We start from the raw sequence: 17,923 nt of genomic DNA, 5'->3' as shown, positions 1-17,923 counted from the left end.
TTTGAGCGTTTGAGTCCCTCATGAACACAACAGTTTCTGCCAAAGTTAGAAAAGTTTTGGTTTGTTTACTTCACGTGATAATTATTTTCTGTAATTATTGCTTTATCTGTACTCTTCTAGACAGTGCACTCTTCACAACAAGTACTGTTTGATACTTGAATCTATAAACTGGACTACTGCAAATACTTTTGATATTTTAACATAAATGCTTCTAAAATTGAATTTTATCAACATTCTGGATGCATGTAAACTAAACGTTTTTATACGTTTATTATCATTTTTTATGATTTATGTTCATGTCTATGTCCTCCGGACAATCGAGATGAGTTGTAAATGAAAGTTGCAGTCTTTTCTCCTGTGGTAGGCTATTTCTGTCATTGCCTACTGCAACATGGGCCACAAGGAAATCCTAATTAATAAAGTAATTACTCAATGGCAACTTTTCTAAAGCGTAGAAACATTAACAGTGGATAATTGAAATCTCCACCTGACAAAGCAATACACAAAGTGACACTGGAGGGCGCTATAAATCAAAACTGCGCTGTGGCTTTGCCCGCACTCATTAACCGCATATGCAAGTTTGGAGCTGCCGCCGGCTGGTGTTCATTGTGCTGAAGGGGCGCAGAATAGAAAACACACGGAGGAGTAAAAATAGTTTCTCGCTTGGTCTGGAGTGATGTTTCGAAAGACTGCTGGGTTATAAGGATGTACAGGATGTTGCAGAGGTAGAACATCTTCAATCGTTGGCTTTTACCTTTTGCATTTGGACAAGTAGAGGTGAGTGTCATAATTCATGTCATAATGTATGTGACACAGGGAACAGAAAATATAGTGGAACCTTTGTGTAATTGCCGTATATATGTGGTGTTATTTGACTCCATTGCTTAGTCAGTGATGTGGCAAAAATAAAAAAAATCTGTTCAAATGTTCAAGAGCTCTGATAACTATGAGACCCACGGATAATTTATTTCTGACCTATTTCTCATATGAATAGCTTCATATATTGTATATTGAAATATATTGCTATAATACATGAGGATTTCATTTGCATTGCATTGCCTCCCACTGAATAGTTTTCTGGATGTTTTTATGCAATTAAATGTGTTAAACAGCATCTAGTGAACACATGAGCTGAATTCTCTCTTGGAGTAGGGAAAAATCTGAGTCTTCATAGCTTTTCCTGTATCACTGTGGGAGCATCAGTTATATAAATTAAAGGAGAGTTTGAGTTAATGTTGGGCTGACTGTTACTTGTGAAATTCTCAGTACCGCTCTTTCTCCTCCCTGTTAAATGAGTGATGAAGAAGATGATGATCCAGGCCTGCTGTAGGAAAGGTGTGCAGTTGTGTTTAATCCTCCTGATGGTGGGAAGACTACAGGGTGAGTCTGCCATGATAAAAAGACATCGAACAACGGACATCGAGAACTCATGTCACACCAAAGTATATACATAATATTATGTGTTTTTTTAATACATATTATAATGTTGTTTTTTTATTTTATTTTGGTGGGTGTTTCAGGCAGGGTAACAGCACCAGAGCGTTTGGAAGCTCCAGTGGAGAAGCCCTTCACTCTCACTTGCAGTGTCTCGAGGGAACGAGGTGAGTCTCTGAGGCAGGTGCGTTGGCTGGACGTCCAAAACCAGACCCTGCTGAGCTACCAACCCGGCAACAAAGACAGTGTGAGCGGACAGCAGTATGTGGAGCTCGCCTCCTCCCCAAAAGACACCTCAGCCATCACCATCCGCAGGGTGGGTTTCCGTGACGAAGGCTGCTACACCTGCATCTTTGACATGCATCCTTCCGGTTCAAAGCAAGGAGTGACATGCCTCACTGTTACCTGTGAGTAAGTCCTGTAATCACCACAACTTTGATTTTGTGAACAAGGAAGCAATTAGTTACAGTTTAGACAAGATGAATGTCTAATCTTGTTGGTGCCTGTATTGAGAGCAATTTAAAATGAGTATCAGTAGATAGGTTCTAGGTTCTCCAGTGCCAAGGTTTAAAACCATGCACTGTTACGACATGCTGGCCTGTTAGAGAGCTAGAGATGCAGGGATGAAGCAAAATGTCTCTGACATTTATTCAACCCTGACAGGACAGGTTTAGATGAAACATGAGGTATTTTTTGGCCCATGATGAATTCCAGGAAGTGTCTCTGTTATTGTGACACGGTTGTGAAGTTCTTGAACCAGGTGGGAGAAGCATCCATGTGAGGCCAGGATGGGTAATGATCATGGTGACACACAGAAGGGAGACTGATCTCAGCTGTACAGATATATCGAGGAGCTCAATTATCCAGAATCGGACACCTGAATGAGATCTGTCCTCTGTTTGATACAGGCATCAATGTCATTCACATCCATTTGTTTATGAGTTTGAGGAATGAGATTTCTTTTAAATCAGCTGCATCTATTGTATTAGTGTTAGTAATGCAGATTTGAAGTCACTTTGCCAACAGTTTGTTGACAGCTCTATGAAAGTTATCGTCAGTTTGGGTGTGAATTACAAATTGGAGGCTGACGCAAACAGTTTTTCCTGCTCTGCTGCTCGTAATTGCATTTTAAACAATGTTACGTGAAAGTGGCATAGCTGATATTGGAAGTCTGCCCTTTGCCCCGCCCTTTAAAATGAAACAAAACTAATACTCCAGAAGACTCCAGAGACAGTTACTCCTCCCTACAACTTCAATATCAATCCGCTTTGGGGATTTACTGAGAAATATGTAACCACCCCTAACCTTTCAGAGGCTCAGTCAGTCATGTTAATAAAGAGCAGTGCAGCAGAAGGAGGGCTCATTTTTCTAAGCAGAAACAGCTGTTGTAGATTCCAGTGACTGGTTTCTGTTTGGGCTCCTCGCATTTCTGAATATTGTCCTGTTTTTCACTCTCTGCCCCCCTTTTGTTTTTCTTATGTCTTTTCTCCTCATCCATTATTCTTTCACTGGATGGTGGGCTCTTTTCTTACTTCCAGCTCAAGTCACAGTTGAAAGCAACAAGACAGCAGTGAGTGGCAAGAAGGCCTCCCTCTCTTGCTCCTACGGTTTGCCTGAGAAGGTTCAACAGATCGTATGGAAACACACTTCTGCACAAGGTGACTCCACAGAGGTGGCCTCCTTCGCAAAGCGGAGCGACCCCATGATAGAGCCATCGTTCCAGGGAAGAGTCTGGCTGAGTGCCTCCCTGTCAGAGAGTCAGCTCACCATCCAGCCCGTCGCTATCCAGGACGAGGGCTGCTACACCTGCCTGTACAACACACATCCCGACGGGCCGAAGACGTCCACAGTTTGCCTCGTCACCTATGGTAAACTTCTTTTTACACAGCTCCCATTATTGATGATTAACATATATTACATTATATAAAAGTATGGCCCACACAGAAACCGATTAGGTGAGGAAAACTCGAGGGAAGAGCAGGTTATATACAATATAGTGTACATATACTGTATGCTTGTGTTAGAAATGGTGACATTTATCTTTACTGTATTGTGCAGGAATAAGGTCATAAGGCTGGATTAAAGGATACGTTTCTAAAATGACATTTTAAAAGAATAGTTTGACATTTTGGGAAATTTTTTGCTTTATTGCAGAGCGGTGAGGTAAATAGGAGGCTACCGCCAGCAGCCGTTTAGGTTAGCTTAGCATAAAGTACCAAAATGTTGAAATAATCTTTCAAGCTCAGTGTTTATTTTGCAGTCTGCTTTAACTAAAATCCCTCTGCACTGGTTCAGCAAAGAAACACTGTCTGTGAAAAGTCAGACAGATACCCACTTTATTTGATTAACTCAGACTTCTGAAGCCTCATATTAGCTTTTAAAAAAAATAACAGAATCCATCCTTTACTCACAAAATACATATCAGGCTGATGGGAGTTAATTTGTTAGTTGTTGAGGTATTCTTTGATTGAAAATGTGGACCTGTTGGTGGTGCTAAATGAATTGTCCAGTGATTACTTAAGATATATAAGTAAGAGTTGTTCAGATGCACATTTTTACAGGGGTGTAGTAGTGAGTGACTATGTTCTACAGTAGATGTGGAACATAGTAGCTGGGAAGACAGGATCTTGTGGGGGAAATGATGGAGTCAGACATGCGCGTGAATGCAAAGATACCCAATTTTGACTTTGTGTCTGCAGGAAAGACAGGTACCCCTTGGATTTAGACAGGAATGTTGTTTTTTTTCTTCCTGATTGTAGCTGCCGAATGTTTTCATGATATAGCAAGGCTAAGCTGTCGGCTGATTTGTTAACACACAAACACAGAACAGTGTGTCCATGTAAAGAATGGAGCATTCGAAAGAATGATGGAGGCAGGGAGTGAGGTCCGGATGCATGACTGTGTCAGTGTTTGCAGCAGACAGAGATTCCCTCTGTGCTTTGTCTCTCTCTTTGCTCATTTTTTCCTGCTCCCTTTCTCTCACAGTTATCTCAACAAACAGTTGTGCTTTTGTTTGAAATTGAACTGTACAGTACAGTAGGTGTTTCCAGTAGTGAAGCACGATTAGCATTAATGTTTTGTATTTTTTCTTGCTGTGTACTGCTACCAACAGTCTTCCACCCTCATCCCACCCTGGATGATGTGATGCCCCCTCCTTTACTCCCACTCTCACACATGCTGTCCACAAACAGTGATAGATAAAACATGCAAAGGCACATGATCTCGCAACATGTACATCTGGAGTAAGTCACTAAAATAAAATGTGTGTCTTCAAATTGAAACAGAAAGAGTGATGAACTTACAGAAAATGATCACCCGAATATGCAGCTACCCTCAGCTTTATGGAGCTTTATAGTGAGAGATATAGTGAGGAAAGTCTGTGGAATTTAATTTTCGCAAACAGCCAACTTTCACACCAGCTTTGGGCTCACTCACAGGTCATTATGGTTTGGATTGTTATAAAGATTTTTTCCTGTTGTGGAAATCTGATACAATCCAGACCGATGGAGGGTGAAGCTCACCAACTAGAACTCCGAGAAGATGCTGAAACTATGAGGGCTGAATATCTGTGGCTGAACGTGTTCTTGCCAACAAAAATGTTCTCGGTTCCAGTGCCTCACATTCCTTGCTCAGTTTCAGAGTGAGAACAGAGAATTGAAAACAGCCAGAGACTTACTTATGGAACTCAAGATTAGAGGAATTCACATTCCTACCTGATCAAAGGCTTCAAGGTTTTTCTCAGGTATTATCTAAGCAATTTACCCAAAGACACTTTGAACATGTACAACACAAACTAAACTACAATCTGGATTAGCATAACAATTTTCATATGCCAGTCCTCCTCAGTGTTTGATTGGTGAAACTATTTCCAGAGTTTTCTGGCTTGAGTATTTCACACACAGCACAAGATAATAAAGAAGAATATATTATTGGCACAGTGCATTTTATGTGTCATATATGTCTACCACTGTAGGAGCTTGTTTGTGTAAGTGTGTGCCAGTGTGTTGTGATTGTTCTAGTTGTTTCTGTACATTTCTCCCAGTGCTCCCCAAACCTCAGGTGAGCTACAAGACCACCTCTCCCGGTGTGATCGAAGCCAACTGCACCTCAGTGTCACGGCCCCCAGCAGAGATAGTGTGGAACGTGGAGAGGGATAACCGCACCATGGGGCCCCCTGTGACAACACAGCTCCCACAGGGCGATGGGACCACTCTGGTCATCAGTACGCTGACTGTCCGATCTGGGCTGCTGAAAGATGTGTCCATCAAATGCTTGGTGCACCACAAAGGGCTTGAGTCACCGATTGCTGTATCCATGAACACTAAAAGTGAGTTGGTCTCAGTGAACCTTTGCTCCAATGAGATACTTGACCTCAATAAAGCCTTGTTTCTTTATTCTTCCTGGCATTCTCTAAGTTATTGATGCCAATATCACGTGAGATCTCTTTGGAAAAAGAAACCTACTAATACTAAAGAAAGCAGAGATCATTGGCGACTGTAAAGGACACGTAGCGTGCACATCCCAAAAAAACATGGACAGCTGCTGGATTAAAAAAAAGAAATAGTCTGAAAACCAAAGTCAGAAAAAAAAGATCTGCACATTGTACTGATTGTTCTCAGTAAATTAAATTTAACAGAGTACCGTACCGATCAGAGACTTGTCAAATAGACAACAGAAAGTTAGAGTGTAATGTTGTACATTACACTGAATCTTTCTATTTTGGCCCTTTCCATAGAGGCATGCTTTGTCACGTATATGTGAAATTAAATGTATTAGGAGCTATTAGGACTGCAGTCTGACTTTTGCCTTCACACTATAAGGAAAGGCCAGTTCTACTCATCCTATGTCTCAAATGTGCAATATCCCATGTACAACAATTATATAATTTCATTTGTTTTACCAGAACAAAAATCTGTATTAGTTTTTTTGCAGCTAATGATGGCAGTAGGTAGTGCAGTGCACCAATGACTTTAGTTTGCTGAACTAAACTCTGAGATCAGATGGGAACACAGTAAATTAAATCTCAGATCTAATCACTGATGGTCCATAAAAGGGAAGCAGTGTCCAGACTAGCACAGGCCGTACAGTACCAACACATATCATGACTCTGGCTTCTGCAAGGCTAGGATTTGCACACTGCAGTCTATAGAAATATGGAAGATAATAAAACTGCTGATCATTTAACTTTTTTTCTCCCTCCTAGTTGGGACGGCTCTCACCATCCTGATCTCTGTCACTACGGTGGCTGCCCTGTTGGTCATGTCCCTCTGCTTCTGCCTTTGGAAGTGTTTCTTGCGCAAAGAAGGTGAGATTTGTCATGAACAAATGATATTGCCAAGTGTAGCATCTTGTGTCTACACAGCCTTTAGGCTATTTAGATAGAGATGTGCAGAGGACAGTGGGGAGATAATTCTTGTCAATCTCAGAAATATGGGGCCTCCACTCACACTGTACTGCATTCAGAGATTAGGGGGTGGAGAATGAGGGAGAGATTAATAGATTACATCTAAACCAAGAAACACCAGCGATCAATTTGTTACCTACAACCAACCACTTGCTAATGGCCAGTCACAGTTTTATATGATGGACGTGGTAGATAGTGGTCTCAAATCAGATTTGATACATTTATATAAAAGACAAAGACTTCCAGTTGAGCTGACAAGAATATTTTCATCTTTTACAGGACGAGGAATGGGAGACATTTTGATATAGGAATACTCAACCTTTGTTTACATGTATTTGGCATATAACAAGAGATAAGTGAACAATTAACACAAGGGCACAGGACTTATTTAATTCCCGTTATGTTAACTGATGGTGATCAGAGATATTGATTAACTTGGGAATGATTTGGTGGCATTTTTTGTGTAGTACTGCACCTTTCCTGAAGCTGACCTTGCTCTCCTGGCAAATTTGGGAAAATGTCTACAGATTCACAACTATCATTCTGTTAAGAAGTAATTTGAAGATCAATAAAATCACATTTTTAGGACCCCCCCCCCCCCTCCCCCCCGCCCGTCCTAATTGTGGGTTTTGGCAAACTACCTGGGCGTGTACAAGGAACAGTGGCCCTGAAGGGATGTGCTGCAACACTGACGGAATAGCCTCTGTTCCTCTTTCTTCTGTGGCTCAGCGCATTCAGTATTTCTGAAAAAATGAAGCGTGTTCCTGTTGTTTACTTGAGACAAATCCCCATCCATTGCAGCAGTTGCAATAAGAAATTGAAAGCTTTGTGATTCAACAAAGTTAAACAATATTTACTTCCTCTCTCATGGACCTCTTTTGTTGAGGTGTGACGCTGAGGGCTTGTGGGAAATGACGTTTGTTGATGCCCACCAAAGAACAAAGACATTGAATACACAATATTAGATCGTTTTTCAAAAACTAGCATCCTTATCTAAACATATGAAGCAAACTACATATACTGTTTAGAGAGGCTCTGTAACCTGTTCCAAGGCTGTATTTTCTCTTATTAGAGTAGTGACAAATGTCAATGCGACCCTCACAATACTAATATTTGCTGATGTGTTAAAGGAGACATTTGAAAACTTGCTATAATATTAGCATTAAGTAAACTTTATAGCTGCATTAATCAATGTTTTTTATATTAACAGTGGGTCTCCAGTTCTCCTTAACTCTACAGAGACTTTTAGTCTCTTTTAGCTGCAACAAGCAGCTGTTTTCAAAGCTGTGGTAAACCAAATAACAAACTAGCTTATGAAAATAGTGCAGCGTTAAAGACACAGCATTTTTCTGAGGTCGTTCAAGCCAACAGGAGCTAACAACATTGCTCCTCATTCACATGTTATTGTGTTTATATCATCTACTCCTGAGAACATGAATACTTTTTAACTTTTATTTCCCTACCTGCACTCCATCTGCACTTTATTCGCATGTCCAATCGAAGTTTTCTATCTGCAGGAAGGAAAACATCCATGGCATTACTGGCAGTGCAATACAGAATAACACTGTAAACAGGCAGCACATCATCTTAAGCAGAGCTAAATCTGGTGCCTTAATAGACAGGACAACTGATACAGGATCTGGAGTGATGAGCTCTGGTGCCCACCTAGCCTTTACAGCACATTAGAAAACTAACGTTTAGTGTTGGCATTAAATTGGATTCTACTCAATTACTCCACTGTTTTTTTTCCACACATGCAAATGTTAATTACAAACGTCTTCATAACGTCTATGTGTGGCTTTCTTGATTTCTATTTTACTTACAGCAGACTTTTACATAGGAGACGTTCCCCATATGTGAGGTGTGCCATTGGACCCTTCTCCCACTGCAGCCTCTTACTCCGACAAAGGCTTCATGTTGAAACGTCATTTGCGAAAATGCTTTAATGTGTTATCCAGACTTCATCTCTCCAGATCATGTATTGTATTAGCTCAGAAAATGTTACTATCACAATAAAATTGTTGCTTTGTACAGTATAATCCTACAGCTGAGACATAGTAGTTTGCCGTACCAGTATGTATAGCTACTGAATGTGCAGCTGTGATGTCTCTCAGAGCAGTCAAACGGTTTCAGGTTTGGATCTGAATTTGATGGTCCTCATTAATAGCGTTGTCATGCTGTCATAGCTGCACCAAATTGGATTTGAAATCTTATTTTTCCTTCCTGAAAATGTATGAGAAAATATTCTCAAGATTATGAGAAAACATTGAACTTAGTATGTGTTTGTAATGCATTCTTCCATTTGTGTCATTGTTCTCCATGTATTTCTTTTCAGCTGATTAATCTCTCAGAGGAGACCAGACGCTGTAAAGAAGGGGCAGTGTTTCTCAGAGTCAACCTTGCAGAATTGTTTTCCTGCATCATCATCATCATTATCATCATCATCATTTTGGTACAAAGGGAAGACACACATCTATTGGATGACAAATACAATCCTATTTATGAACGCCAACTGTACAACGGTATTTATCTCTTCTGCCTCTGCCGCTGACTGTTATATAATCTCCAGGCAGTCCTCACATGAAGTCAATAAGGAAACATTTTCTCTCTGGCTCTGTAACTGATTGAGTCGATGGCCACACTCTCTACAACATACAGCAGAGTGACTCTATGGCAAATTAAAGTCCAATATTGTCCTTTAAATACTTCCCTCTGTTTGTCATCTTTTACCTGGTCCTGAAAGGATACGTGTGGTGATAATATATTTTTCTTATTCAATAAATCCTATGAAAAGACTAAAACCAACAATGAATTGATTCTAGTAACAACCATAGTCTGTGTAACAGTCTGATACAGCATGGCCCTGCATTGTTGTCCAAAAACTGTTAACAAAAACTCATTATGAGCTACGTGATGCACCGATGACTAGAACATGGGTACTGTAATTAATATACAGCTGAAAATAGTCCCCAACAAATGTCCTGTTTACCCCAGTTTCAGTAATAATTGTTAAAAACTACACTGCCTTAGGGAAATTATTATTTCATTAAAGACTCACATCTTACAGTATTTCCCCTGCCAAACTAGTATTGTGGAGGTCACTTTTTTCTGTATTTTAATGGGATTTTTGTTTTTCAGTCGGAAAAATAAAGAATATGGTGAGCTTTATCCTTTAAATAACAAAGCTAATTGAAAGTATGAGCTCACCATTAAGGTTTTACTTCTTGTACCTCAGCCGAAGGCCTACATCACTTCTGTATATTGTTAAAGCTGGGTGAGGTCTTCACTTGTTCAACTAAGAGGGCTGCATACTTATGTCTTGTTTGTGTAATATCTATTGCAAACTTTTCTACATGTCTCAAAGTCTGTGTGCTTGTGTGTGCCTGCGTGTGTGTGTGTGTGTGTGTGTGTGTGTGTGTGTGTGTGTGTGTGTGTGTGTGTGCTTATTGGTTAGGGGTTAAATCCCACGGTCAGGTAGCTTGAATCAATTCCCTGAGGAAGCAACACTGAAACCTTTTTGGTGCCCCTGTAAGGAATGCATGTCTTGCTGCCTGAGGAAAGTTCATGTGTGTGAAGATGTGAGTATACAGGTCGGGGTGTGGAGAATTGGCCTTGAGGTTTGATCATGGTTAAATGTCAAAATGCTCATTTGTATGTTGCTCTGGATCAAAGTGGCACCTAAATGCCTAAAATATAGTGGTGCTTTTAGGTTATATCATGTTTGCATCTGTACAGTACAATGTAAGCTTTATGCTGAAATATTATTGTATATCAAAACATATGAATCGGTCGGTTATGAACAGAATGACATGCTGGTTATCAGATTTCAGACGTATTGCTTCAGTTGGGCTCATCACATTCCTCACCATTAACAAGACTTTAGGCAGCATTCCTCTGTCAGTATAGCTTCACTATATGCATACAACACTGATTATAAACTCAGAGCTCACATTAGAATAATTATGGATGTGGAAATGTGGTTTCAGAACATTTGATGAAAATAAATTGAAATGTATCTGGCCCTGTAGCAGAGCAACTACAGTCATGTAAAAGAAGAAAATATGAACCGGCTATGTAAAGTGTATGTAATGAATGCAACAAATAGAAAAATAAAAATGTTTACAAATTATACTTTTTTGAAGCTTTATTACAAATTAGATTCTTTCATTGCCACTCTTACAGCTTTTTCAGCTCAGATTTGTACCCCTCAGAAAAACATGAAATTCCTTTCTGATGTGCCGAACCTTGCTGCCAGATGCTCATTTTTTGGTGCCTTTTTCATCAAAAGCCAGATGGATTATGATGGACCACGCAGAGCAAAAAGAACACACATACACACATGTTGAGCACACATATTCACTCACTGAGCCTGCAGCGCATGCCAGTACTCTTCTGATGTATAATACAATATACAGTATTTATTAGTTATGTTAACTCAGCACAGGACAAAACACAATGTAAAAACTCAATCAGCTACCAATGTGATTTAGTTGGTTATTCAAATAAAAACATAACAACAATGGAACAAAATCACATATATTTGGCTCTCCTGCTTAGAAGGTTTTCTAAGCTGCAGTGCTGTAGACCACACACTCAATCAAATCACATATGTGTATGTGGTGTGATATAATATATGTGTGTGTGTGTGTTTCCACACTCAGAGAGTTAGAAATCTATTCCTTTAAGATGCAACTCTTACCTCCTTTGTTCAACTGAAAGGCATGTTTCATTGCTTGTCTGCATTTTACAACCAGGCGAGTTCACGTGTGTGAGTAAAGAGAATACGTGTATATGTCAGGCTGTGGTGAGGAGTTGAGATGTGTGTGAGATGCTTAGGGGTATTGTGAGTGTAAATTTCAAGACCCGCTGATAATACATTTACACAAATGTTCCTGTTGCTTGGGGCTGCAAGTTAAGTTCTCCCACACAACTTCCTTTCTCCGTTCTGTACACTGTCTACCTGTAAGAGCTTGCATCCAGTTTAAGACTCTGGTGCTAGCCTACAGGGCAGTGAAAGGAACAGCTCCTTCCTATCTCCAGGCCATGGTCAAGCCTTACACCCCCGCCCAACCACTTCGCTCTGCTGCCTCGGGGCGATTGGTTGCCCCGTCGCTCAGAGGTCCCGGTGGCCGATCGACCCGGTCACGGCTGTTTTCTGTCCTGGCCCCACAGTGGTGGAATGAACTTCCCACTGACGTCAGGACAGCGGACCCATCTTTCGGCGCAGGCTGAAAACCCACCGCTTCAGGAAGTGCTACCCTGAGCCTTCCACTTAGCACTTATTGTATTCATACTAGCTTGTTGCACTTATTGTATTCGTATTACTTATAGCACTAACTGTTTTTCTTGTTTCTGCACTGTACTTTGGCTCTGAGTTATGCTCTGCTTCATGCTCTTAGATGCTTGTTTGGAAAAGGAAATGTACTTATGACTTCTGGTGACTAGTAGTTCTTTTGATTACCAATGTTGAATGTACTTATTGTAAGTCGCTTTGGATAAGAGCGTCTGCTAAATGACTGTAATGTAATGTAATGTAATGTTAACCTCAAAAATAGCCACTCTACTCCTTTAAAGTGTCCTTGAACGAAACCCTAAAACCCTGCCTTCTCACTTTCTGTTGCTACGGATCAAAGTGGAATCTAAAACAATACAGCTCAAATTTGTTATTTCACTTCATAACTTTTTTTTTAGCATAAATCACAACTGATCCACTTATTTAATAACTGTACTAGAAAGGCCCCCTAGAGGGCGCTTCATCACGTTTTCTCTGGAGCGGCACCCTACAGGGCACTTTGTCACACTTTCTCTCTTTAAGAGCATTCTAGAGCATTATGTTTTATCCATATTGTGGGCATCCAGAGGGCATGTTTTTTGGAGAGATTTTGAAGTAGGATCACAAGCATTCAGCCCTCCTCTACACTTTATCAGATGATTTCTAAGTAAAAATGCTGCAGAGTCCACACACTCTCTAAGTGACGTCAGACTCGATCTAATCGGGCCCATCTCAAACGCTGCCGTCGCACAAGCCTCCACGCTCTCCATCTCTCTGCTGCCTGAACCAGGGCTTTGTCCACCAGGGAAAAAACACAATTACTCATGTGTGTGTGAGAGTGAGTGTGAATGTGTTTGAGAAAGAGAGAAAGCCTAAGGAGCAGAACTTGTGTGTGGCCTATAACTACCAAACACCGTTGTTGAGATGAGAAGAAGGATTCACAGGATGTTCAGGACCCACGTACAGAATGTAGACTGCATTCAACTTTTCAACTTCCTCTCCTGACTATGCATTCCAGTGAGTATTCTGTAAGAAACATAAAAGTCAGGTCACATTATTCAGAAGCATTTCATGACATTTTCCACATGACATTTCTTAGTCAAAAGACCTTTTGTGAGTATCGTTAAATTGATTACAACACAAGAAACACTGTGCTCTACTGGACATCATCTAAAGGAATTATGTTATCAGCATTATGGGCAGTGATGAGTGATTTAAGGTCTGATGAGGTGAGCTGGGCAATATCTGCTTATTTGATTCTGTTCTCAACTTTGTCATCTTTCAGATTGCAAATGAGTTGCAGAAATAATTTGACTTGGAAAACATATTTAGTAATCTAATCAGTTACTCAAAATGTAAACATGCGGCTTTGTTTTCCAGTTATCCCCCCAAATGTCAGCAAGATTTCACAGCTAACATTGTTAATTCATGAAAGCAAACAACTTAATTTTAGATATAAGATAATATATCATTTAATGATAACATTTGAAACACTTACCACAGAGCTAAGCCATGCATTCAAACATTCATCAACTGTGTTTTATTGTTGCTGCAGACCAGCCCAAGAAATGTCTATATAGGTTTTACTGCTCGAACTATAGAGTCTCAGTGTGGTTGAGCATAGGTGGGACATCTGTCACCACAAATGGTGTCAAGAAATCTTTCAATCTTTGACTTCCTGCACAATTGAACTTAAACCACATGGTGGTCGATGGGCCCGGTACTGCATTTCCGCTGGTGGCAGTGAAAAACACTGAGGGCTGTGTGAACCAAAAAATGTGTTTTTAAGATAAAATACCAGATTCATGAAGTAAGTCAATTTGTCAAAGATAAATATCAAGGACATCACATTCATGACCTTTCAAAGAAAGAAAAAGTGTTTCTACAGTCACAGATCAGCCAACACTGGAATTTATTTAACAAGATATAGACACTCCCAAACTTCAGTCCTCATACCAGAAGACAGAATAATGCACAATAAGTATTCAATGAGTCTGCACATGACTAATCCACTGGCATTTTTAAACAACCCACCAAAGCTTTGAACAACAAAGTTAAACAAGTCAAAAAAGCCCTCTAAGTCATGTAAATTAAATGATTGTAGGAGAACCCCCCCCCCCTAAAAAAACAAGAAATTAATAATAAAAAGCAGCTTTGCCTGGAAAAAACCTGAGGGTGAGAGAATAAATTCAAAGCTGCTTCTAGTCTAGCCGGGTTAAGTTGATGAAAGCATCTGCGGGACCACAAGCCTCCTCCGTTCACCTCTTCTGCAGTGTGGTTGATCGCTTAACTTCTTGGCCCATGTTCCATGACACGACCACATATACTTTAATTTTTCCATCCATGTTTTCATCTGCATGTGTCAAATGTGACTGATTCAAAATATTCAGCAAACGTTGAAGGCAGCATATTCTGCGTTTTTATTTTTGTTTAGTCTCAGCATGCTGTTCTCTGACAGGTATCCCAGTCTATCGGTGGTTGACAACAGCATACACGACTACACGGTCTGACACTTGACTTTCCTCTGCTGTGTTTGCCACAGCAGGCTTGTTCCCATTGGTCATCGGGGGAGCTTGTGATGGTGGTCTTTCTGCAGTACTTGGAGAGCAGGTGTAATGCCGGATAATGGGGAGGTCGGGTATCATATGAGTGGATTTTTCCTATGACACAAAAAACACCAGAACAAGATTAAATAAAATACTCTTACTTGACATCAGTGTGACTCTACAACATCTGGGTTAAATTGAAATGATTAGTTTTTGAGAAAAGAAGATCCCATACATCACTGTTCTTGCTCAGCATCACAATCTATTGATCATAGTAATGTTTCTGTCCCTCCAGACCTTCATCAAGAGTATTTTACACAATTCATACATTGATCTTAAATAGATAATGCTTGACCCACTCTGTGTGCACAGGTGTAAAGTAATGGCCATAGTACTAGTGTGACATTTTGTAATCAATACCACTCTTCTGTTTGTAGGCTAAATTAAGCTAAAATCCTTTTTATGCTAAGCTTAGCATAAAAACTGGAAAGGGGTAGCCTTGCTGTGTCCAAAGGTAACATATCGTCTACCAGTAAAGTGCTTATAAAGTGTTGTATAGTGCTGAGTTGCTAAATGAGGTATGCATTTGTGGGTTAACACATTAGACTATATATTGTTTGTTTAATCCATACAACAACAACAAAAAATACTTAAAACAACACATGATGCTGGACTACTTCTTGGCCAGGTGCAGTTACTTCCTGGAGTTGCCATTGTAGCTGTCAGTAATCTGGATTAAACCAACAAGATATATATAAAGTGTTAATTAGTGTGATTTAGAGATGCTAAACTAAGCTAAGCCAGCTGGCTACTACCTGTTGATTTATGCGTGGTGTCAATCTTCTCATCTAACTCTCAGCAAGAAAGCTAGTAAATTTATTTGCCAAAATGCATTACCTGCATTACCTGTCCCTCTGCTTGGTTCAGTTGTTCTGTGCAGAAGACATAAAACAAATGCTTTATTTTTAAGTGGGGAAATCTAGAAATGTTGCATTAATTGACTGTGAGCACGTATTAATGTTCTTACGTTTCCTGCCATAACAACTCAGGAGGGTTAACACTGTCAGTGTGACAACCAGAAGAGCTATGCTAACACAGATGAAAAAGTAGGGCAGCCAAGGCACATCCTCATCATCATCATCATCATCAGCAGCAGCAGCAGCAGCAGCAGCACTTGGTAGCTCATCTACAGAAGAAGAACCACATCAGTAGTTCCAGTCTTTATCTATGAAAAAATGTATGCATATAGTTTAACAAATAAAGCTTCTTACCTGCATTATAGTCAGAGATGTTTACCCCCTGGTTTAAATCTGTAAAATAATAATAATATATATATATATATATATATATATATACGTATATATATATACACGTATATATATATGTATATATATATATATATATATATATACGTATGTATATATATATATATAATTTATACCTGAATTTGGACATCTAATACATCTATATTTTGGCACTGAGGGAGCAGAAACTGCCTACCTGAAACTGAGATGTTGATGTTGTGACTGATTAACTCATCTTTGTGTCCTTTTAAAGTACATCTGTACAGGCCGTTGTCATGAATGGAAATACGTGTGAAAGTCAAATATGAGATCAGTTTACCCTCAACACGTTTGTCATTCTGTCTTATTTTTACGTTTTCTGTGTAATTAATGCGTTCACATTTGTTTGTGTCGAGCAGTTTACACCAGGTGACATTCAGTGATTGTCCACAGTGTTTGACAGGACACCTGACTGTCAGAGGCTGTTGTGGGACAGCTTTCCATGTCGTGCCTCTCCAGACCATCAGCTCAGCTTCACAAGGAAACAAGCCTAAAAAAAACCAAAATCACATTTCACCCGAAACTCATCGCTAGTGACTTGTCTTCAATCAGTAACATTAGATCAAACATCTTTGTTTTGTCTCAAAGCTCTTCATCATCGTAAAAAAGTGTCTCATACGGTACATTCTCTCAAAAACATCTACAGTATGTTTGATTTGTTCTCTTATGCAAAAAATGTAGCTACATTTTCAAATTACACCAGAACCGATCTAAGACTATGCAATTGACATGATTATTTTTTAAATTGTTACTTTATTGTTTTAATTTCTACACTGCTACCCCTTTTTTAACAATTCTTCCTGTGTTGTTCCCGTCATGAATGTATGTCCTTCTGAAACACAAAGTCTTTACCCCCTCATTCACTAACCTGCCGTCTTCTTCCCTTGTGCTTACATAGTTGCCCAATAATTGTATTGATGACTATATATTAAATAATTACACTGTAATTTATGGCCTCAAAAGAGTAACTGTTAATGATTTAACTAATCACTTAATGACTCCAATCTATTCAAAATGTTCCCTCATGCCCTCTTGAAAGTCATATCACAACATAACAGTATTAAGGCTTACCTTGACCTTTGCCATAGATGCAGACAAATGTAAAACAGCATAATGTCAGCAGATAGGTGTTTCGCAGTCCATCCATGAGACTTGACGTGTTCATGACCTAACACCTTACGGATAATCAAAAAGCGTAGCTACTGCATGGGCTCATTTCACTTGTGACAAGCTCACCACTTCCTGTCCTCCCACATATTTTCAAAGACCACCCTGCATGTGTGTATTTCAATATGTCATGGCAAAACACAGTTGACGCTGTGCACACAAGTGAAAATTGCTATTGTGTATTATCTTTGCAATTTGATACCGCAATACACGGTTACAGAAATGTTTATTTTACACAGATGTAGGTCATTCTCAGCGCACAAACTGAGACACGTAGTTATCAAGATTATTGAGTGAACTTGACACTTCTTGTCAGGGAACTGGAGATCAACTTTTCAGGGACACAGTTTCATCATCTCAACCAACAACACTCCTATGTTGTCCTAAAGTGGCTCAGGAGCCATGGATGAAAAAGGTGAAATATACATGACCATTATTTGTTTTCGTCACAGGTGTCGATGATTGGTGGATGTGAATGTATTTCATTGATGGCACTGTCCAGTGTTTTTTATTTTTTGCTTTTTTTTATGCAACCAGATGCAATTTTACCTTTCTGTAGTAGACTGAAGTCATGTTCCTGCTCACCGGTTTGAGAATCACTCGGGCTGCTCCAACAGTGCCCTCCAGTGTATAATGTGATACCATCTGCTGCATTTTAATACATGGAATTAGTGAATGTACAGTGTACGTTTTCTTAAAATGTACCTACTCTCAAACATCTGATATTTGATAGATGAAATTATCAAAACTTAAAATA

The 17,923-nt window shown here is 39.6% G+C and overlaps 1 protein-coding gene and 1 long non-coding RNA gene across 6 annotated transcripts; one reads left to right on the top strand and one right to left on the bottom strand.

Annotated features, from left to right (window-relative positions):
* Window positions 1–602: 602 nt before the first annotated feature.
* On the top strand, window positions 603–10,935 carry zgc:113337 (uncharacterized protein LOC503741 homolog). Of its 5 annotated transcripts, none has more exons than XM_068704903.1 (7): window positions 603–777; window positions 1,267–1,380; window positions 1,521–1,841; window positions 2,973–3,302; window positions 5,477–5,761; window positions 6,638–6,739; window positions 9,174–10,935. In XM_068704903.1, exons 2-7 carry the CDS (start codon window positions 1,299–1,301, stop codon window positions 9,179–9,181), a joined length of 1,128 nt encoding a protein of 375 aa, XP_068561004.1. In that variant the 5' UTR covers window positions 603–777; window positions 1,267–1,298; the 3' UTR covers window positions 9,182–10,935. The 5 variants fall into 5 exon arrangements, with proteins under 5 accessions (XP_068561004.1, XP_068561003.1, XP_068561002.1 ...); XM_068704902.1 differs by lacking the exon at window positions 9,174–10,935 and adding an exon at window positions 7,118–7,880 and having other exon boundaries at window positions 1,308–1,380; XM_068704901.1 differs by lacking the exon at window positions 9,174–10,935 and adding an exon at window positions 7,118–7,880 and having other exon boundaries at window positions 1,305–1,380.
* Window positions 10,936–14,049: 3,114 nt separating this feature from the next.
* On the bottom strand, window positions 14,050–17,189 carry LOC137891091 (uncharacterized). The gene is made up of 6 exons (XR_011105330.1): window positions 17,071–17,189; window positions 16,157–16,489; window positions 15,928–15,966; window positions 15,684–15,842; window positions 15,554–15,588; window positions 14,050–14,770 (listed from the first exon to the last, which is right to left on the bottom strand). It is a non-coding gene; the product is annotated as an uncharacterized lncRNA (long non-coding RNA).
* Between the last annotated feature and the right edge of the window lie 734 nt (window positions 17,190–17,923).

Source organism: Cebidichthys violaceus, unplaced genomic scaffold (genome assembly GCF_023349555.1).
Source record: "Cebidichthys violaceus isolate CVI_PGR_0920_01 unplaced genomic scaffold, fCebVio1.0.p SCAF_11, whole genome shotgun sequence".
NCBI lineage: Eukaryota > Metazoa > Chordata > Actinopteri > Perciformes > Stichaeidae > Cebidichthys > Cebidichthys violaceus.
This window is presented reverse-complemented; position numbering and strand designations above follow the sequence as displayed.

Bases quoted from the DNA above. Each gene is read 5' to 3' on its own strand.
- zgc:113337 (XM_068704900.1), top strand. From the start codon at position 1,299: ATGAAGAAGATGATGATCCAGGCCTGCTGTAGGAAAGGTGTGCAGTTG. The intron at 1,381-1,520 runs GTGAGTCTGCCA...TGGGTGTTTCAG, and splicing joins GATGGTGGGAAGACTACAGG to GCAGGGTAACAGCACCAGAG. The intron at 5,762-6,637 runs GTGAGTTGGTCT...TCTCCCTCCTAG, and splicing joins TGTATCCATGAACACTAAAA to TTGGGACGGCTCTCACCATC.